The sequence below is a fragment of the Brienomyrus brachyistius genome, chromosome 4, assembly GCF_023856365.1.
Source record: "Brienomyrus brachyistius isolate T26 chromosome 4, BBRACH_0.4, whole genome shotgun sequence".
NCBI classification, from domain to species: Eukaryota; Metazoa; Chordata; class Actinopteri; order Osteoglossiformes; family Mormyridae; genus Brienomyrus; species Brienomyrus brachyistius.
In genome coordinates, this window is record NC_064536.1 from 1,854,906 (window position 1) to 1,876,877 (window position 21,972).

At 48.1% G+C, this 21,972-nt stretch overlaps 1 protein-coding gene and 1 long non-coding RNA gene across 4 annotated transcripts in view; one reads left to right on the forward strand and one right to left on the reverse strand.

Moving 5' to 3' along the window:
• Positions 1 to 4,632: 4,632 nt before the first annotated feature.
• The window catches only part of LOC125740425 (cadherin-24), a 91,134-nt gene continuing 73,794 nt past the window's right edge, over positions 4,633 to 21,972 (reverse strand). For 2 of the 3 annotated variants that reach the window (XM_049011512.1, XM_049011513.1), the window contains exons 7-14: positions 15,232 to 15,488; positions 14,397 to 14,533; positions 13,655 to 13,776; positions 12,824 to 12,941; positions 10,389 to 10,697; positions 9,868 to 10,072; positions 9,428 to 9,782; positions 4,633 to 8,974 (exon numbers count right to left, since the gene is read on the reverse strand). In XM_049011512.1, coding sequence (XP_048867469.1) covers positions 8,063 to 8,974; positions 9,428 to 9,782; positions 9,868 to 10,072; positions 10,389 to 10,697; positions 12,824 to 12,941; positions 13,655 to 13,776; positions 14,397 to 14,533; positions 15,232 to 15,488 — 2,415 coding nt within the window. In that variant the 3' untranslated portion in view covers positions 4,633 to 8,062. The other variant, XM_049011514.1, reaches the window with a different exon arrangement.
• LOC125740530 (uncharacterized) lies at positions 16,326 to 21,087 on the forward strand. The gene is made up of 3 exons (XR_007397648.1): positions 16,326 to 16,592; positions 16,870 to 16,979; positions 21,038 to 21,087. It is a non-coding gene; the product is annotated as an uncharacterized LOC125740530 (long non-coding RNA).

The window sequence follows — 21,972 nt, forward strand, 5'->3', positions numbered from 1 at the left end:
CATTGTACTAAGGCTATCCATATTTGTTAAAAATGCACACCTAGCACATCACACACGCTAAAGAATCCAAACGCTAATTAACCAACCTTAAAATAATTTTCAATCGTGAAAAAGTTGCATCTCTAAAATCCAGTTGCAGCATCCGGGAAGTCACTGCACATGTAGACTATATACTACACCAGCAGATGGTGTATTTCAGTCATGACCGAGGTACGGCTCTCTGGTTCAGTAGCCTATCTAGGTCTCTCTTCACCGACTGGTTCCTTCCTTCAAGTCTCTCGTTCGGAACTAAACTAGAGACTCTCGGTCGTTCGTTCACTGTATGTATATACGTTCAATCCCATGTTTGGTTTCCAACCAATCACATGCTCGGTTATAGCACACCCTTACATGTCTGACTGCCTCTCATAGGCCACAGTCGAGGAGGGAAGCAGCACTGACATCATATTTATGAGGACAAGTGGAAGAACGAAAAGAATGAATCTTTGCACGTAAGTGGAATGTGAGTGTATGGTTCGTGTGAGGGACTTGTTTCCTGCAAACAAATCATTCGCGAATGGCACACCATGATGGCTCAGTAATTACAAATTTAATGATTAAGATATACAAAATCTCTGGGTGTCTCATGTGACCAGCTCAGCGATTTGACACTAACAGTGCTGAATTACAGTAAGCAGTGTCCACATTTGACAGCAATGGCAACATGGAAAGAAATACATCTTTCATAGTCTCAAAGCTAGTATTTCAGTGTAATGCTTAAATACGATGGGTCACTAAAGAGGATTGACTCCAAGAAAAATTGTAAATAGATGAATCTTCGGTCTGGGTTACAGACTAGTACCTGTTCAGCCCTGCTGGATATTCCAATGCAGAAGAGGATAGAATCTGACACTCAGGAAGGAAGACATGACCCTCGGCTACCGCTAAACCCTGGTGTTCATTCCCGTTACATCTCCCATATATTTATTTGACAGCCATTCTGCTGAAACCCCTGGCAGGAATTGCTTTGCAGGACAGCAGTGACCTTACAGGTGATCATGAATAGACGGGGCGATTCTAGGATTTGACACTTGAAGGAATACGTGCAATCCCCCGCCCAGCTCAAATGATTAAATTTGCTGAGAGGAGGGGGTTTCCCATGATAAAGTCAGCAGTACTGGGGATATTAAATGTCGGCTACAGTAAAATCCGTGACAAATCAATAAATGGTTTTGGAAAGACTATTTTTCAGGGAGGCCGAAGCCCTAAATAGGGTCTATAACCGCCTATGTGGCCCTTTTGAATGTAAGCAATGCCTCTGTTCTAAGCGCCCTGTTTTCGATGACCAACGATCACGCAGAATTTACCTCTCCCACAGTGAAAATTTGTAGAAGCCCTCCACGATTGCAAAAATGGACCGAGGTGGACCAGCGACACAAAAATACTGGTTGGCCGTGAACCCCTGTTTGAGCACCTACCCCTAGAAACGTCAATACTGACATGCAGTCACCACCAGTGACCTCAGATCCAAAGACAACAGTCAGACAACAGGAGTGACCTGTCACTTTAAAGGGGCTTAAATTCAGCCGTGCTCTAAATGCCCATTACAGATCTGGAGAGAAAGGCTGCAGGCGAAATTGCAGTCGTCCATGCATAGCATGCGTGCTTGTATAGTGAGATTCACAGGGAAAAGGACAGGAGAAAATTCATATGAGACCACACAACAAGAACGTGAGATTTTTAACAGCATCTAATCGAATTCAAATAAACTCCTTAACAAAGGCATCCATCATGGTGGAATACGACCAATTGGATGTTGCTGTGAACATTTACCACTAGATGGAAGTATTTACCAAACTAATATTGCATCATAAATTTAGAATACACTTCATTCATCCCTTCATACTTGTGAAAGCAAGCCTGGGGGGGGGGGGTCACAGTACAGGGTCAGTGCCCCTAAAAGTGGGGGGTAAAGGGCCTTCCACAGGCATCCAACTGCAGCACCAGATTGCAGGCCCAGGGATTCGAAACAGTGACCTTCTGATCACAGGGGCACGTCCTAACCCTCATACGTTTGCGATTGTTATAACCATCAATAACTGAATTTGAATGAATCGTTTTCCTCCTTGTACAGAACTTTACTATAGTAGTTTTTATTCATTTTATTAGTTTTTATCCATTTCACATATATATTTTTTTCTCCATATAGTTTATTGAGTTACCGTATTATCGAGGATATTATTTTATTATATCAAATATTTCATTTATTATGATTCCACACAGAAGATAAATTTATAATGAGAAACTTGCCATGAATTACTGATTCTGCGGTAGATTAAGTTCCTTCTCTCGGGAAGAGACACAACATGATTTCTTTGCGATGCCCAAAGGTGCAGACTGCAGCAGCAGCAGCAGAGTCGTCATCTCCGGAATGCGAGAGCAGACGTTAAATCCGTCCCGGATTTAAGCGACCAGCCGCCCGCGATTAGTGGAGACGGCCGCTTTCCCCCTGTCTCTGTGGGGGCCATCTGCTCTCCATTTTCACCTGTTCTTTTTCATCTCCTCATTTACATTAGACGCTTAGCTGACACGTTCATCAAAATCGTTGTTTTCTTTTTTTACCCATTTATGGTATTATTTTATCTATTTATCCGGGGGGATATACTGGAACAGATTGATGATATCATGTTCAAGCGGGGTTACAGCAGAGAACATCAAGGGACTTAAACTGGCAATTTTCAGGTTACAAATCTGTCGTTAATCACCTTAGCCATGCTCTTAACCACTACACTATCACTAGGCATTTATAGCATTTAATATTTCTTTTTGCATTTTCTGAGCATAAATTTGGCTACTCTAAATATTTAAAATAACTATTAACATAAAATCCATATTTTTGGCTTTCCATACATTTTCCATTATCCTCATAACTTTCGGCTCCTGGCTACAAAATACTGCAGCCATCAAGCCCTCGGCTCCTCTCAGCCTTCTTACTCTCCCCATCGCTTCTTTGCATCACTTCGAAGATCCCTTGTTGACGCGAACCGCTAATGAAGATTTAATTTTCAGCGTCAAGTATATGCCGGAAATCAGGATGGAGCCCAGGAGAAAGGCAGCAGTCCCGGGGAAATTGAGGGGCATACGGCGGGAAGGAAACCCACAGTGGTACAGAAGGAATGAATGAAAATTAAAAAGCGAGTGAAGACCGGTCGGCTCACGTGGACCCGCACGTGCGCTGTCGTGGAAACTTGTGGTCGTTGTCGTTACGCGCGGTAGCCGGCAAGGGGGTTTAAGTGTCAGTCGTGATCTTAGGAAATCAAGCATTTCAGCCAAAACTGAGGCATCCCTCTGTGCCACCGCGGCTTCCCGCAGCACTGGGTAAAAATAGCGGCGTCCGCTAGGCTTGGCGGGTACAGGCTGCCGCTCCCGCCGCTTCCCTGCTTGCGCAATTTGCTGTAACCGCCTGCCTGCCTGCCTTTCAGTGCACGCTTGCGGAGCTCGTTAATTAAAGCCGTTCCACTTTCATTAGTATTCTCTCAGCTGGCTGTAGCTTCTGTGGTTCTGGTATGTTGGTACCATAAAGCTGTGGGTTCAAGACCTCTATGTTCAAGCATTGCAGAAGGGCAACGTGGTTAATATTGTCCTGTACAGGAATTTCACATCCTTCCTGGGAATTGCATTTACATGAGTGTTGCCTTCCAGCCAGGCGTGTGGCTGCTGTGTTCCTGGGGGGGGGGGGGTACTGGGTTCCAGTACTCCCATACACCCAACAGTAATGCTGTTCATTTCCTGCATTCCATTTAATCGGCCCACCTGCTTCCAGCAGGCAATAAGCTTCTCCTGTGTGAAGGAAACATCTCTCACATGGATCATATCTTTTAAATCCAAAAAATGATGCATGTTAAGACATTTCTGTTTAGACTTTATTTACTAAGTACCTCCCACCCCAAACCGGGTTAAGTGCATTAATGTATCATCCCTTAAACATCACCAAAGCAACATCACAGGCAAGGAGGAACTGCACAGCTGGCCTGTGATGTGGGGGCGGACTTGTTTTCATCGCCATTTGAGAATGCTGCAAACCCATTTCGAGGTTTACACACCGGCAATCTCAAAGCTAGCTCTGGCCCCTTCGGATGAACATGGTTTATGGGCCCGCCCCCCCCCCCATCTCACATCATCAACCCCGCCCCCACCGGGTGCAATTAATTCAACACAGCAGTGCCTGCTGGTAAGCCAGATATTCATCAAGTGGATAAATAATGAATTAATCCGGCTCTAAAATGAGCCGAAAGTGCTGTAGTTTTGTTTGCCTCCATTTATGGACTTGAGTGTTTGCGTCTAATCCAAGAAAACATGCACACACATGGACATCTAGTAAAGACACTGCACACTTACCAAACTCGTCCTAATGCACACAGATGACCCTGTTATCCTCCAGGTCCTTGTGCCTGACAGATATCTGTGCGACTGACTGTGTGCATGTTTGATATGCCAGCTATCTGTGTGTCTAGTTCACTGTACTAGAACAATCATAGTTCAACCAACCTAATTTTCCTGACATCCCAAAATCTAACGGTAAAGAGAAACCTGTTACCTCTGCTCGTGAAGTGTTTTGTACATCATCGTGCAAAAAGTCAGCGGACAGAAAGGGAGCATTAATGTCAATGTGTCTTTAATTTGTTTCATCACGCGGCCCGCGCCTGCATCTCTGCAGTGGTCACATTCTCTGGGGACGCGTTTTGCACTAATACACAGACCAACAGTGACCCACAAATGGCATCTGGTGAACCAATGGGATTTTTACCACCACGGCAAGCCAACTCCGCCCCCCCCCACCCCCAAGCTCTATCTAGGAATGCATCCACTGTAAGAAATGACAATGTCTCAGGCCTGGGGGGTGGGGGCTTGAGGGAGACCGCTCCCCAGAACAAATCATCTTTAATCAAACTTTAATCAAAAAAAGAGGAAACGAAAAACAGTGAACTGCTTGACGGAGCGGCGAGATTCTCCAGATCGAGTCCTTGGGATCCGCCTAGGTGCTTGTGCACCGGTACAGTGGTCACGGTCAGGATATGGTCAGGTCACACGCAGGGGCACAGTGCAGCCCAGGGAACAGTGCTATCCCGGGCCTGGGTCTCAAACCGTGGTGTGACCCGGTTGGCGTGAGCAGAGATATGCCCATAGATTCACAATGTCCATGAGGTGGACCAGGCTGAAGATGTTCTATCTACACACAACTTGTTGAACACAGGTGTAAAAGTGGTTCTTTTACAGATAAGCTAAGACACTGACCTAAACAAAATCTCTCTTGACATCTAAAACAAAATTCTTCTTTCCGGTACATGATGCTCAACTATATTGCCTGCGATTACTGACTGGGAAAGTCCAGTGGTTCACACAGTCCAGAGCTCAGTACCAGCCACCAACCTCAATGCTTGGCTCTAGGTTTCATCAGGATGGAGAAACTCTGAATCAGTCCAGATTCGGTACGCTCCAATTTGGTCAAGACCCCAGAAGTTCTTTTCTTGTCAATGACAAAAGTTACCTTCACCTTACAAATAATAAAAAAAAAAACTTGTTTTCTTCCAGATTGGACATGAAAGATATTTACATTTGTAATGTGCATATATACACACAAATCATCATTTAAAAATAAAATTCTTCATCATCGTTACCACCTTCATCGACATTCCAAATAGCGGACTCCTCTGGATACGAGACCATGGCATGATTCCATTTAGGTTGGAAGACCTGCTGAGAACATGGTCTTCAGACAGCCACAAAAAAAGGTAGATGTACACTGTTATATTGTTATAACAGATCGCATTTTTGAACCATGTTATTTCACACAGGGGGACTTAATAACTGTTCCATCGAATCACACCCAGAAAATCGCTCCTCCTGTCCACCAAAAATGACACAAATCAATATGAAAGCTTTGGTAAATCAAATAACTGCTATTACCATGACTTTCACCCATTTTCCACCCATGGAGATGCAGTACGTAATCGAAGGACTCCGTAATTGAGCTGTCTGCTGCAATCTTCTTAATCAGTGAAAACTGGCATTTATGATGACTGAAATTCCCCACTGATCTTCTCCAAACCTTACTCCAGCCACCGCCTGATTGATTGATCAGTTTGTATGTCTGCCATGACGTGGAACATAGCCTCTCGGGCTGCTGTACCCATCTCTGAGTGAGGGTACGTATGCTTTGATATGTGTATTTGTGTGGGTCAAATGTCCTGCTCATTTTTAGCATTTCATGCAAAGGACATGTGAGGATCATCCAAGCGACTGCTAAGGTGATGTAAACCAGAGATACTAAGCATATTGGAAACAGGTGCTCCCAGGCAGTTGGGCTTCCTGAGTTAATTAAGCAATTAACATTCCATTATGCTTATTATAATGCTACCATAGCTAGAAGAGGAGACCTCAGCAACTCTGATTGAGGGCCGGTTCTTGGTCCACGTTTGGCAAGAGCTTCAGGGATGAAGACTGCTCAACCTGCTAGTGTTTCACGGTAACTGGTTGTCATGAGAGACGTCATCAGCATGAGTTGAGTTGATGGAGAATGGAAGTACCTTCTGCTTGACTGTGATGCACGTGTGTGGAATTGAGATGGCGAAGACGATGTGTAGTGGGTTAGGAATCCATATCCAGTTGTGGGTGTCAAGTCCCATGACTGGAACAATAATCATACCACTGTTTGGCTCTTGAATGAGGCCCTTAAACTCAATCACTCTCAAGGCCAGGCCAACTCTTCTCTCTCATCCTCACTTGTATGTCACATTTGACAAAAACTCCAGCTAAATAAATATAAAGTAATGAGATGCTTTGCAAATTAGACCAGCAACAGTTGAATGCAAATGTTAATCTATGATTGTGAGCAGGCAGTTACAGCAGAGTCTGTATAGGGCTTCATAAAAAAGGGGGATTCTGTGGTCATGTTGCAGTACATAAATATCTTATTACAGCTCAAAATGAATTTTGCGAGTGAAGTGGTGTGGCGTAAAGAAGAAAGGCCTTGGTCTATTGGGCAGTGGAAAAAAAGTAAAAGGAGTCATGCTTCAGCCAGGACTTAATGAGCAGAAGAGTAGAAGCCAGTGTTTGCATCCCACAGGGAAGGTTTCTGGCTGTTCTTTTATGGCATGGAATGTGTTTCATGGTTTAGGTCTAACCCTTCGTGCTTTCAAGGTGAATGCCAAATTCAAGGTCATCCCGAACGATCAACATTAACATATGGTGAAGCATATCTATCCTGACAGAAGTGGAGCCTTCCAGAAACACAAAGGGCCCTGCAACAAGGCACGACTGGTGGCAGGATGATTTTATGACCATGAAGACGGCAAAAAAACCACATCGGAGTTAGCGGCTCTCTATCCATTCCGGAGATTCGGCAGCAGCACCTGTCACGACGTTCCAAACCGGCATCAACAAAGCACAGAATCACAGGAAATTTCATAGAAGACCGTTGCAGTTTCCTTCCACTTTAGTGCCAGACCCGAGGCGTAACGAAGCTGCTCCAGTGTTTCCTGGGCCCTGACGCCCGATTACGACGCTTTATGTTTGATTTATTCGAGCGGTTACCTGTAAAGCTCTAGGACAGAAACCGATATTCAGAAATGAAACCTTCACTTACAAAGATGTCCGCCAGATACATGATTAACCCCCTTTGTCAAACAGGACGTGTGGAAGGAACAGCTCCTTCTGTTCTGCTCGTTTGCTTACCCCTCCTGCCTTCTTTTCTCTCTCTAACTCTCACGAGTGCCTCTCGCGTCTCTGACCTGGGATTTTGTTTTGCCGGATCCGCGTATCTGAGGGCTGGTTTGGAATGATAAGCATAGGGGAGTGAATAGCACTCATATGGCTGCCGCTCTGAACAGTAAATAGGGGATGTTCGGTGTTCTCTCTGTAGGGCTTTTGATCACTTATTGCTTTAAATTATACCAATCACATCCTCCATTTCCCCTTCTCGTATTCACCTCTTCATTTTTGTGCCTTGCTGTTCCTCCATGTCCTTCCTGCCCTCCCTCTCTCTCTCATTTCTCGACCACGCACCCTCCTCTCTGCCCATTTCTCATTGCCCCTCGCTCCTCGAACCTCCAGCCTTCTGTCCCCTTTCTCCCTCCTCCTTCCTGCCCAGTTCTTCATCTTCCGGCTCCCTCTCTTCCTCTCTCTCTTGCTCCCTCTCCCGGAAGAGCTCAGCCAGCCTCTGGAAGGGAGGCCCCCACTCCTCCAAAGCTCCGCCCCACTCGGGCTCCGGCTCCTTTTCCTCCTCCTCGCTCTCCAAGGAGCTGAGCGAGCCTGCCTGGGAGCCCTCCCCCTCCAGACCGTACACTTGCACCGAGTCATAGGGCGGCTGCCCGGGGTCAAAGGTCACCTGAGCTAAGCGCAGCTTCAGGAACTCACCCACCCTAACCGCCAGGGAGCTGGACCCTCCCACCCCCACCTCCGTGCCCCACCCACCTCTGTAAGCCATCTGCCCCACCATGCCCCTGTTTTGCCCTGGGACTGGCAGCAACTGAGGTATCATATCCTTCCTCCCAAGGACGTAGCCTGCCATGTTGCGCCAGTCTGGTATGTATCCTACCCCTTCGCGGAGTATCCCAGGAGCAGTTCCGCCCAGAGGCACACTCCCTTCCATAGGGGGCCTGGCCACCACGAAACTGTTTCCTGTCTCCAGCCCACCCTTGCCCAGACTGCTGGGGTAGTCCCTGTGTAGCTCCCCCTGCAGGATGCTTCCAGAACTGCGGCTTAAGCCATCGCTGCAGTCCTTTCCGTTGGAGGGGGTGGAGGCGAGGGAGTCGGGGGTGCCCGGAGGCCCGGTGCCGACCTGCTTCGGGGACGGGCTGGCCTGCCTGGCGCGGTGGCCCGTCAGCACACCTGTGTCACATGCCCAGGCACCAGACAGCCTCTTTGAGGCCACTGCCGCTAAGCCGGACCGAGTCACAACCAGAGTCTGGTCCGTGGGGAGGGATTCAGACTGGACCTGCAGGGGGAGGGGCAGGACCGGGGTCAACTTGGGTCAAACTCAGCTGGCGGGTGTTAAATGGGATGGCGAGGCACCATTGCAGTGTACAGAAAAGCGGACAGTGGAAAGACAGACGGAGTTCAAACAGAAGGAGGTCTGTTGGTCTGTGTGGACACCAGGGAGAAAGTAAAGATGGAAGCAGAGATGCAGAAGGAAGAGAACAGGTACGAGAGAACAGGTGAGATAAAGGTGAACAGACGGCGAGGACGCGTGCTGACTGGACACTAGAATGAGCTCATGAAGCACTGCAATGGACGTGGAGGAGAGAGGAGGGCAGAGAGAGGCAGAATGGTTACATCTCCTCATCACCTTTCCCTCCGTCTCCATTAGAGGCCTGTCAGGCGGTTAAACAGTAGGAGGGGGCCGGTTCAGGGGGGCAGGCTGGAAAAGCCGGGGATCGGGGATCCTCACCCAGTCCAGATTCTGGCTGCGGTTCTGCTGGGGGGCACAGGGGTCCCTCACAGAGCCCTCGCCTGCCCTGTCCTTTCCGTCGGCCTCGCGATCCTGCGCGCCGCCCATGACTCCTTGGTTCTGGATGACCAGGGAGTGGTCCAGCGGGCCAGTGGGGTAGCGGCACGCCAGTTCGGTGAGGCCCAGGCCCGTCTCGAAGACGCTGCGGGAGTGGCGCAGGGCGGGCAGCGTGTGGCTGCTGTAGCAGAGGCGTCCGTACACTGGGGCAGCACCACTGGGGTACTGTGACTCCAGGCCCGCCTTCGAGGCCCAGCGGTACCCTGGGGCCTTGTCCTGGGCCTGCTGGGTGTAACGTCTGCAGAGACAGAGGGGATGATCAAACTCCCCCGCAAGCCGATAAAAAAGGAGGGATTTCCTGAAAAATCCCCAAGCACACTCACATGTTCCTGCTGTCCAGCGTGCGATATCCCCGGCACGAGCTGTGGGGGGCGCTCTGCAGCGCGGCGATGTCGAAGGCCGCTGTGTCGGCCTCCCCGCCGCCCTCGTCGTCGTACGTGATGATGTTCTCTCGCACATCGTCCTCCTCCAGGGGCGACAGTGAGTCACGCTTCTGCTTGCGCAGGGACAGCGAGAGTGCGCTGACCGCTACAAGATACGGAGAGAGGAGAAGAAAGGGCGAGATTATTGGGGGGAGAGCAGGAACACTGAACACGCGTCTCCACTGAGGAGAGTAATGAACCCGAATTTAGCTTGCATTTAAATGTTTCTGAATTTTAAACTTTATTTTTCTTTCTTTTTTTTTTTTAATAAGGTTACAACCTTACGATAAATAAATTAGAACCATATTCCCTGAAGAAAGGCATTGGGTTGAATAAAAATTATTTTCCCGCCTGAAGCTGAACCATTAATATTAATTTTTGCAGAGCGGAAATGTGCAGACATGCAGAAAGGCAAGCCTTACCCAGTAGTGTAGCAACGCAGGCGAGGATGGCCAGCAGGGCGGCGGTACTGAGCCCAGGTGATGAAGAGGAGGACGCCATTGGCAGACACACTGTCTCTCTCTCCCACTCACCCTCTGTCTGACCTTCTTTCTCACCAGCCTTGGCACCCCCCCTCAGGCAAGGGCAAATGGACACGGTGACTGTCCCAGTACTGGTCAGACCCGAGAAACTGTCTTTCAGGACCAGGGGCACTTGCAGCGTGAATGGGGAAGATGACGAGCGAGACAGGGGCATCAGTGGGGAGAGGAGCACGAGGCTGGCAGTGGGGCCTAAAAGACAAAGGGCAAGTTTGAGAGAAAATTGCTTTCAAAGGATTAAAAGAGAACATCCACAAGAGCTGAAGTTTTATCAATATGTTAATGTGCCCCTATACAATAATCCATCCATCCATCTTCCATGACTGCTCATACAGTTCAGGGTCACTGTGAGCCAGGACCCCCTCTCAGGAAACACATCGCAAGAGGCAGGACAGGAAGACAGAGCACACACATTACGGGTGAACAAAACACCAGTTCACCCAGGGGCAATTCTAGGGTTTTTTTAAGGTGGGCGGCAGTACGGGGGGGGCAACCTTATCTCAAATTAATAATATGTTTTGATTTTAGTGAGTGACAGTTGAGGGAGCCCTCTGGGGACCAATCAGCTTTTAGCTTGTGGCCCCGCCCCTGTACAAACACCTCTGAGTTCACCTAACAACTCTGGGAGAACAGGCAAACTCCATGGGATCCTATGAAGACCAGTGGAGTGTTTCCCAAAAGCAGAGCGGCTAACTATGTTAGAAACTTACATAGTTGGAACCATGCAACTGAATGGGTCCAGCTATGCGAGTTGGTAACAGGACTTTTTGGGAAACTCAGCTCAGAGCATCACACCACAAAACTCTCTAGAATAATAGAGAGTCTTCGGCACTATGCAGAGGGCCAAGGTGGGTCCTGCAAAGACTGGAGCGGCTTCAGCACCACAGAACTCTCTGGAATAACAGAGAGCCTTCAGCAGCACGGAGAGAGCCGAGGACGATCCGGCGAAGATTGGAGTGGCTTCAATAGCACGGAACTCTCCAGCATAGCGGAGCATCTTCACCATCACAGCAGTGGAGCTCCTCTTTTCATTTCTGTAGTGTTGCTCGGAGACGTCTGCCCTGGAGGTCCTGACATTTTGACTGGTGCCGGTAAGTTGTCATTCGTTGCTGCCACATTTTTAGCAATAAAGGAAAGTTAACGCTCTGGGGTCGAGTGGGTCGTCGACGATACAGCGTACTTTTCGCATCTATTTCAGTTTATATCTCGCTGAAATCTTAATTGTAGAATCATGAAAATCCTACTAAATCGGACTAAATCCGTAATCTGTCTTCTTTTCAAAACGCCAATTATCGGAAGTATTAACGTTTTTAAAATTAGATTAAATTGGCAAAAAGGTAAACCATGTCACCTTTATTTGTTTTACCTGCATGGGGGGCGTGTAGCGCCGCCCTCACCTGAAGATCGCTATTTGCATTCTGAATAGCCGCATTTCCGCGTATTCAAATCGCATTCGCGTGGTAATTAGATGAACAACGCAACAGTGAAACGTGATCCAGATACATCCCCATCAGCGCCATAAAGGGGGGGGGGGGTGTGTGGGCAGGTGTGAATGGCTCATACACATGAAAGTTGCTACATATTCAATGAAAGGTCGTCAGAAATAGTGACATGAGTTAGGTTTTTCTTATTTATTTATCCAACTGAATGTTGCAACTACACTTTACATTTAGTCATCTTCATGTAGCCAAGACTGTGGTGATCAGATATCTGGGATCAAAACAAACTGCCACCATTTTCTACTATGTACTTTTATAATGTTTCTGCAGGTGTTCCAAACTGCATTTTGCAATGTCTATACTCTGATGTCAAATTACAAACGTCACATAAATCTGACATATCTACAATATACATCAAAATAAAGATGAGTGTAATGGTAAAACAAATATATAAAAAAAAATTATTTGCCATGCATTTAGTTTGTGATATTTGAAGAAACGTGTGACCATGCCCCAGTCAGTGAAAGTGTGTTCCCTACCCCTAGACCCCAGAGGGTTAAGCAGCACATCCTGCCTCTGAGGAAGACCTGAGAAACAGTGCGTCTCACAGTAGCTTTCGCAAACCTTCCCAACCGCCGACCCCCCTACTCCGCCCCGCAGGTGGGCTTCTTCAGATCCTGACTGTCTCAGGGTTTGCATCAGTCTATGTTTCCTGCCAATTTGTCCAGTCTGAAGGTGATTACCGCCAGCTTAGGCTTTGTGTTGAGAAAATATTCCTCTTCTGTGACCCCCGAGGTCCGGTCGTAAGGAAAATGATGAGATAGGCTGATGCAGGGGCGGGCACAAGCACACACACGGGAGGAGATGAAAGGCACGTACCACCACTCTCCCTGACGGAAAAGTTCAGGGCTGCGCCGGACTCAGGAGCGATGCTAAAGTGAACAGCGGTGTCGTTCCCTCCTTTGTCTTTATCGATCGCGCGTAGTACCTGAACCACCTGAGAGTAAACAAAAAAAGGGGGGGGGGGGAGAGAAGACAGAGAAGGGCAGGAACAAAGTCATTCAAAAGACAGAAAGATGCTAGCAAGAAATGTGAAGCACAGAAGATAAGAACCCCTTTGTATGATGCCCCGGTACCAAACCCTGAGGAACCTCGGCCCTGTATCCTCATACAGCTATAGTGAAGCCTAGCCAAGAATCGATAATAATATAATTAATACACTTGATGAAAAAGGGGAAAATGCAATTCCTGATAAAGTAACACCGTTCGAAGATTGAATTTTATCTCTCTGAGCTATTCTTTAATTTCCAGGCAGATTTAGGTCTTCAGCAAATGAATAAAATGTTGCTCAGGATCTCAGTGTTCAGCAGAAGCGGTTCGTAAGTTTTACGGGGCAGGCAGGCGTGTCAGAGAGTCGCTGTGAATCACGCGTTTTTATTCCATCGCCGTTAGAGAAGAAGCTGACGCGCCACAGAAAGTTGAGGACACCTGAAGATGGCTTCCTGTGTAATATTATATGACAAATGAACCTACAAGCAACATAAAAGCTTCATCAACTGCTCATCAACTGCTAAATGTGTAAGCAGGTAATAGGCTAAAGGGGCTGATGTGGTATATGAGGTACACAGAGTGGGCAGCAAGCATGCAGGCACACACAAGCCTGTGGACACAAAACAGAGCGCAGGGCACCGGGCGCCGGTCCTCGCTGACCTGGCCCACAGCGGCGGAGTCGCACAGCGCCGTGGTGTACTGTCGGTCCAGCTCGGGGGCGTTGTCGTTCACGTCCAAGGTCTCTATGGCAACTACCACCCTGGATACCTGGGTGGGGCTGTCTGGGATGAGCAACAACAGCCGTGTCACAGGGGCAAAACCTCAGCAAGGACCGAGGTCTCCCATGTAATCGGGATTCCCGATGCAGGACTGAAGGCCTCACACCCGTGTCCTACGCAGACTGGCAGAAACATGACCTTTTAATTAAATGCACATAAAGTATTATAGAGAATATTATTTTGCAAAATACTGTCATATCATAACTATGAGTTTTACTAACACTACAAAATTACTGGTATGAAAATACTGTACTACTACTAAACTTGTACTAATTCTGTGTATCGTACTACCCCTAAACCTGTGCTAATTCAGAAGTGCTGTACTATCACTATACCTGCACTCTGAAGTATGGCCCTACTACTAAATGTGTACTAATATGAGTAGTATATGAGTATTGCATTAACACGATACCTGCACTAATTCTGAGTACTGTGCTATCACTAAACCAGTATCAATTCTAAGTATGGTACTATTACTAAACCTGTACTAATTTTAAAGTACTGTTTTGCCACTACTGTCCTACTACTACAAGTGGTAGCAGATCCCTCACACATGGGGCTGAAAATTCAGGGCAGAGCGACAGGGCGAGAGGCATCATGCTGCTGCCGAGGTGACCTCTGACCTCTCTGCGTGGCGATGATGGTGATGTTATGCCATTGCTCGTGCTCCCGGTCCAGCTCCATCGCCGTGGTGATGAGTCCGCTGTCGGGGGCGATGCGGAACAGGGCCTCAGGGTCCGACTGGGGGTCGATAGAATACCTAATAAAAATGGAAGGACACGGTTATTATTATCATCATCATTATTATTGCTCTTGTTCTGTGGACAATGTTTTTACCCGAAGCCACTCAAGGAACTGTGCATCGCTCACCGCTTTCTCAGGCTGATATTTCACCGAAGCGATTCAAAGAGGCATTTTAAAGCACACACTAGGCAACCCAATGATCATTCACATTCAGAGTTTCCCCCCGTTCCAGCTGAACACCATTGTTCACAATAATAACATCGCCCTGAATGCACCTACGGCTTACTCGCTTCCTGCCTCCCTGTTTGTATTATTGGCTGTCTGCATTGTCACTGGCCAATGGCCACACTTTCATTCTTTATAAAGTGACAAAAACAAAATAATTCCACCTGCATGGGAGGTCAAGGGTGGGGGTGCGGGGAGGGGAGGGGGGGATACCAACACTAATAGAGAAAAAAATATAGAAATCAGAGACTGGGAGCAGAACAGAAGATGCAATATTCAGCTCCTCTTCAGGACAAAAGAAATCTATCAGGGAACTGAAAGCAAACTGCAGCCAAACTGTCATTGTCACCAAACTGCACATCCATCAGCTTGTCAACTGTGCGAGACCCAAACAGGCCTGTCTGGTTTCTGCAAGAAGAATCAGCACCACCCAAAACCCTCCTATACCTCCACCACTAAGCCCCGCCCCGGTGAAGGACCACACTACACCTGATGTTGCTGCTCAGCCCTGTGTCAGGATCCACAGCGCTGACCCGGCCCACGGTGCAAGAGGACGGGCAATTTTCTGACACATCCAGGCGGTAGCGGGTCCGAGAGAAGCGGGGAGGCTCATCGGCATCCAGCACCACCACTCTCACTGACGCCCGGTCCTTGAAGGGCCCCCGCCGTAGGAAGCGGGGATCCACGGTAGGGTTTAGCACCTCCACAGAGAAGGAGTAGGAGCTGCGGCTCTCGTAGTCCACGGCCTGAGAGTGGGAGGAGGAGGGAGCGGTAAGTGGGTCTCATACACACTGGCTAAGGAGAAGAGAGAACCAAAATGTGAGTGCCTGCATATACGGGGTTATATGGTTATACATCCACCAATATCCATCTTGCAATTACTTGGACAGTGTAGCAGGCCGCTGGAATCTATTCCAGGCAGCACTGGGAACAAGTATATATATATATATATATATATATATATATTCTGAACATATGGTGCATTCGGAAGGTATGTTCGGAAGGTTGCTGGTTCAAATCCCATCCTCAACAGAATAGTCACACCTCCTTTGGACACATGAGCAAGGAGCTAAATCCCGCCCCCCAAAAAAAAAAATTAAATAAAAAATGCTTCAGAAATGCCAGATAAATGGCCTATGATCTCACCCCAAGATTTGCTCTCAACTTTCAAAGGGCAGCAAAATGGAATACGTGAAAATCTACACAATTCCAATGTACTTGTGCAAATGGTAAAAAAAAACCATCAATTCATTATGTGTCCAGCTAAAGATGCCTGAGAAACTCCCAACATTGTACAGCTCATATACATCTAACATAAAAGTGCCCACAGCTTGTTCTGTGTTTCAAAACCATTATTGTTATATCACGGGAAAAATACTACCAAGCTAATAATATTGAGGTGTGCAGACAGGAACCTACACAGGATCCTCGGAATTATGGTTTTTCCACACAAAAACATTTTCAAGCAAAAACAGAACGTCATAGAAACACCTGTATATTCTACAAGATGTAATGTAGGCCTACTTATGGGGAGAGTGGCAGATTGGAGTGGAGATTGCATTCGCAACGTCTGCTGAGTTTCATTAGAAAATTCCAGTCATCCTAAACAGGATGACAGCGGACAAAGGCGGATGTCAGCTGCAGGAATCTGTTGATCCCGCACCGAGTCGGATCTGTCCTCCCGGCTGCCAGAAGCAGCGACTTAAACAGACGCCAGTGATCACAAGGGCGTCTGTGCGGGCTGTCAGCCGGCTGTTCGAGGGACACCGCGTCATGGCTCCTTCGCGCCTTCCTCTATCGGTACAGCGGCAAATAGAAAAACAACAAAACGGCTAAATAAATAAAGTTAGGTTAGTGACTTTATTTGAAAGACGTCCACAAAAAAAATTACAAAAGCAAGAAAAAGTACAAACCGATTTAACATTGTTAAACTGAAAACAATATCCATAACACGTATAGGAAATATTTATTTAATGTAACTTTAATTACCGTAACCTTAATAAGCTCCGCTAGCTGCGACACAAAATCAAAGTTAACCTGGTTTTGAAACAGAACAATGGGAAATCCTTATTTCAGCACTTGACCAGTTTAAATATTAACCACATTAACGATATTAATAATAAACAGGAGGAAAGCGACCGTCACCGACTCCTAAGGCAGTCAGTCTTTCCTGAGAGGGCGAGGTGTGCGGACGACCGGACGCCCCGAAGTGGAGGGTCCCTGACGCGGGTAGGCGGGTAGGTATGGGAATAAATTAATGTTTTATTGGGCTCTGAATATTTCAGAGTTCCTTAAACAACATGATTTTAGAACTTCCCCTTGCCTCTTTATATGTTAAAACTGTTAAACAGCCCGTCCTCAGACTACTTTAGGAGGTTGGTTACAGTACAATCGACCGCGAGTCATTGTGCACTATGTATATATATATATACCTTTTTAATGGCTTCATATTTTCTCAGTACCAATATCATCATTATTTGCTGTCTGCTGCTTCATTTTACTCTTAGCTATCATTCATCCCTCTCCCAGCCGTTTATCGCGGGGTGACATGTGTGTGTGTTTGTGTGTGTGTATATATATAATGTGTGGGAAAAAATGACAAAATTCATATGGGGAAAATGCAGCAAACGTTGATTTACCATAAATGACGCAATACTAATAAACGTAAGCCGATCTGAGAGAGAGACAGTGACAGAGAGAGAGAGAGAGAGAGAGAGAGAGAGTGAAAAAGGAGAGAGATACAGCTTTATAGACAGAACGAGGCAGAAAGGTTCCTTCTAACAGGATCCCATTAGAGGCAGAGAGAGACAATCTGTCTGCGGAGCAGAAATGTCACTTACACTGCCGGCACACACTCATCAGCCTCTCTCTCCATGCCTGCCCCTGGGTCACCCCCCCCCCAGAGGATTACACACATCCACAGGCACTCACCGGTGCCTCACTCTTCACCTTCCCATTCTCGCTCCCCCCAAACCCCCCTCCCCGTGAGTCACCCCCGCTGCGAGGCACGAAGCCGCTGTCGCGTTATAAGCCCTGCATGCGCTCCTGCGTTAATTTCCTGTTATTGACACAAGGGTTCTAAAATATGGACAAAAGAGCGGATTTTACGCTTCTAGTGTGGTCGTCTGGTGAATGCTCTGTGGTAATTTGTATAAAATTACCCCTTTCAGAGAAATCCGGCAAATAACCTAAAATCTGAAACCTCAACCTGATTACTTAATAAAACTGTATTTATAACTGAGGGTGCATAAAAATGTTGCACGTAAGCTGTTTTCCATAAAACACTGAAATGAATGAGGAGTATCTGGGGAAAAAAATGGCCTCGAGAAGAAGGTGAATCGCCTAGGTCACAGTGCAAGAAGGTTACCTTGCCCCCCAACCCCCCCACAGAGCTGACAGCCATGGCCTGAACTGCCCAGGCCTCTCAGCACTCTGGGAATGCCATTTCCACAGGAGGCGGACTTGCAGACAGCTTTCCCTGGCTCTTTGGGTACTGTGCAACGTGATCCAAGCAGCACTCCACCTTGCCAACTGACGTGTCGCTGTGGACAGGTTTCATCGCGCCGTGAGGTCCTTCCAAGGGCCACCCCTCTCTGCTGGCTGTGTGTGACATCATGTCACTCTGATCTTAGAGTGCTGCTCCCCCCAGAGGGCCCCAATGGTCATTATCACCAGCCTAGAGACGGCCTTACACAGAGCTCATCTCTCCAAACATGGATAGGTCCTGTCATAACAGTGATGGGTGCCAGCTGAAACATTCTCTAGAGTTAATTGGCCAATTTAGCTTCGTGACAAACAATGGGCTTCGGAAGAGCGAGTTCAGCTCCAAATTCATTGTCTGATATTTCCCCTGGTGCTCACGGTACTACTTGACAAATCTCTGTGGGCTGTGGTCTTGCATTTCAATTTGGGCCGGCCCTACCTGGTACATCGGCCGGCTCCCCTACACCCCCTCCAATCCGCTCCTACATCCCGAGACTGACCATACCAGGCGTTCCTGCATCAGCTCGTCTCAATATGCGTTCCCCAAATCACATTCCTCCTAAAATGGAACCTGTTGATATTTATGAGTCTGTAATTTCAAAGTGTGTCCCCTTGCCCCTTCTGGAATAATAATAAAAAGACGATTGCTTAAGCAGAGTGATTGCCTTCGTCTGACTTGCAGACAGGGCAACCTTTTCTGCCGACGACCTCGGCAAGGGTCCGAACCTCAGGGCCGGGCTTGTACCGCGAATCAAAAAAAATAATTACCAGTCTGGGCTGAGCGAGACGAGGGAAGGGGCAGGTCACAAAAACCCCCCAATGTTGAGGCGACCTTGTAGAGGAAAAGTACGTCGTCATCCTGAGCTCACGGTGCAGCTTGATCCGGCGTGACCAACAGAACTGCTCCCTCCTGGACTTTCATAGCACTTATATCTGCTCGTCTCCTCCCGCAGGTCCAAAATGGCTGGGATGTGAGAGTTTGACTCCGTAAAACAGCCCGATTACTTTCATCGGTCCAATTGGCTAATATGTGGGTTTTAGCCGTTTTGAATGTAAATACGGACGCTCCGGCCGTTCTGGATCATCGTTTTATAAACACTGCAGATAGCAGTAAGCATTCCCCCGCAGCCCCAGCGGTCCGCATCCTGTTTAAAAGCTAATGCATGCGTTTCGGTTTCCCAGGTTACCGCTCGCACAGCTGAGCCCCCACGGTCGGCGTGGTTAAATGAGCCTTTTTGCCGAATCCTCGGACTCAGCGGCGCTTGACGCTAGACGCCCGAGGGGGGGGGGGGGGGGGGATGCAATCCAACTCTGAGGTGGATGGTGCAATGAGACATGGTTTATTAGACCTCACAGTGCAGCATGTGACTGGGAGTTCTTGTGGGTCGGGCCACGGGCTCAGGCACACCTCAGGGGTCTCTGCACACCCGACGCTTTATAAACATTTGCATGCTTCCATATGGCGCCGAGATTTAATGTATGAACAAATCCAAAGTCGGCGAGAAGAGTAATCTGTCTCTCCATCGCCCCAGAGAGAACAGCACCCCGCATCCCCTTCAAGATGTTTGTAAACACTACAACCGATGATGGAAAACAAGCAGCCAGACAGTGGCCTGGGGTCCCCGGAGGGAGACCAAGAGGGGCGGGCCAGCGGAGAGGGAAACGTGATGCAGCCGATTAGGTAATGTCAGACACGTAACCTGAAGGTCGTCGGGTCACATCTGGAAAGGACCCCCTGGTGTTTAACCCGTTCGGCTCCAGCGCCACGCACAGCTGTGTAAATGGATCAGACACGGAGTGGCACTGAGGTGGATGACATGGAGGCGCGGACAGAGGAGAGCAGTAATCAGAACCCCGTGGTGGGGGGTTCACTAGAGCTTCCTTCTTCGCCTTCCCACTCATGTGCTCGACCCATTTCCCCCCCCCTCCTCCCCCGGCTCCCATAAATGATCCCTGGTACGAGCCGCGAAACGAGCAAATGCAGGCACGGAGGTCACAATTAAAGCAGCGTGGTTGCATTCTGTCACTCTGCTGGCATGCGACACCGTGTTCATTTTCTCTTATTGACACCACAGTTCAAAAATATGGATGAAAGCGCTGATTTTAATATACGATAAATAAACTCTGCATGGTGGTTGTTTGCGGTGCTTTTCTGGGACAATATCCAACAGTTTGTTGTACTGGTGCCTTTTTAAGGATTCTTTTCAGTTCTTTTCCATCTTTTAAAACTTTTTGAGTGTTTTATGTAGGACGCTTGTAATAGCATAGACCTTTCTTGGGACTCTGTCATATACAAAGTCTTTTTAGTTCTTAGTGAAAGTGCACTGACGCAGCATCCCGAGCACAGGGAGGTCTTAGCATACTGAAACCTTTCACTTTCCAAAAAAATCTGTTTTTTTCTTGCTTGACATAAAACACTGGATCGAAAATATTGGCCAGGAAGAAAACAATATGATTACTTCCTGAGCTCAACAAGCGGCAGTAAAAGACTGCGCCTGGAGAGGAGAGCAGAGCTGATAGTCTAAAACGTCCAGCCTCACACTGATTAGTTCATTACCGGGACGCTACGTAAATATTGTATAAGCTGTATATAACCCGGCTGGAATGTAACCCTGAGCAGAATATAGCCTCCGATGAGCTAAAAAACCCCAGAGAGGTTAAAGCCAGGAGTGCCGGGAACAGAGCTAATCCCACAGATCTTTGCACCTGACCGCGATGACATCACCAGCCCCTTGCTGAGAATGCTCCGATGCCCCCTTTTTTTTTTTCAAAAAAAAAAAACGTGATTAATGGCTTTGTGGTTTCATTCCAGCTTCGACAAAGCCCCCACCGCCTGCAGCCTAAAGCTCATCACATTATCCCATCCATAATAAGGCCTGGGAAGCAAAAGCACTGCCTGCGCTGCCTGAGGGCCACCACTGGGTGGCAGCATCACAGAGGCCTGTGGATCAGCAGCAGTAGCATAGCAGCTAGCCGTCAGAGATGAGGCAGAGGTGAGTATAATACGAACTGCACTGACTACTAGTGGCTAATACCGTGACCTTTAACCTGTAGGCAGGACAAAGGGTGCCCAGGGATGTGAAAAGGCTCTTGGTACCAGTGCTAATTAATAGCACAACCTCAAGAGAGCTGTATGCCATAGGAAGTGTATACCTGAGGAGCCACACACCCCCCCACCACCAGCGAGTCCCAAATCGACAGAGCGTCGTGAAACACCATGTCTCTTCCTCCCTGGTGTCATGGCCAACCACCCCCCCCCCTCCCACTCTGTTACTTATTTAAAATGGCCCAGATAGTCACACTGCATCCATTAGTCAAGAACAGGTGGTGAGTGTAGGGATGAGGGGGGGTTCTGGACACAAAGAGCGGAGAGCTGGGTCTGTGCTCAGCAGAGGCTTCACCACCCCCCCCCCCACCAAAACCACTAACATCACCAGCACCTCCACCCACCCGCACATCGGAGCCGTGTGGTCAGAGACGACTTGACAGCATCATGGGAGAGATAAGATTAGCCGACCTGCTAGGGCGCTTCTCTCTCCGGGTGAGCGGAGTCGATTACTGGCTGCTCGGTCGCACAGCCCGGCTGCCCCCACCAAAAACCCTCCACCTGTCACCCAAACAGCAATGACAGGGGCTCCTCTCTGTGCCTAGAGCTGCCCCCCCCCCCCCCCCCCAGCCTGTGAACGTCAGGTGAGGCCGCTGCTCCCCCTTCCAGAGGTCTGGAGCTTTTCTCCGCCTCACATGCGG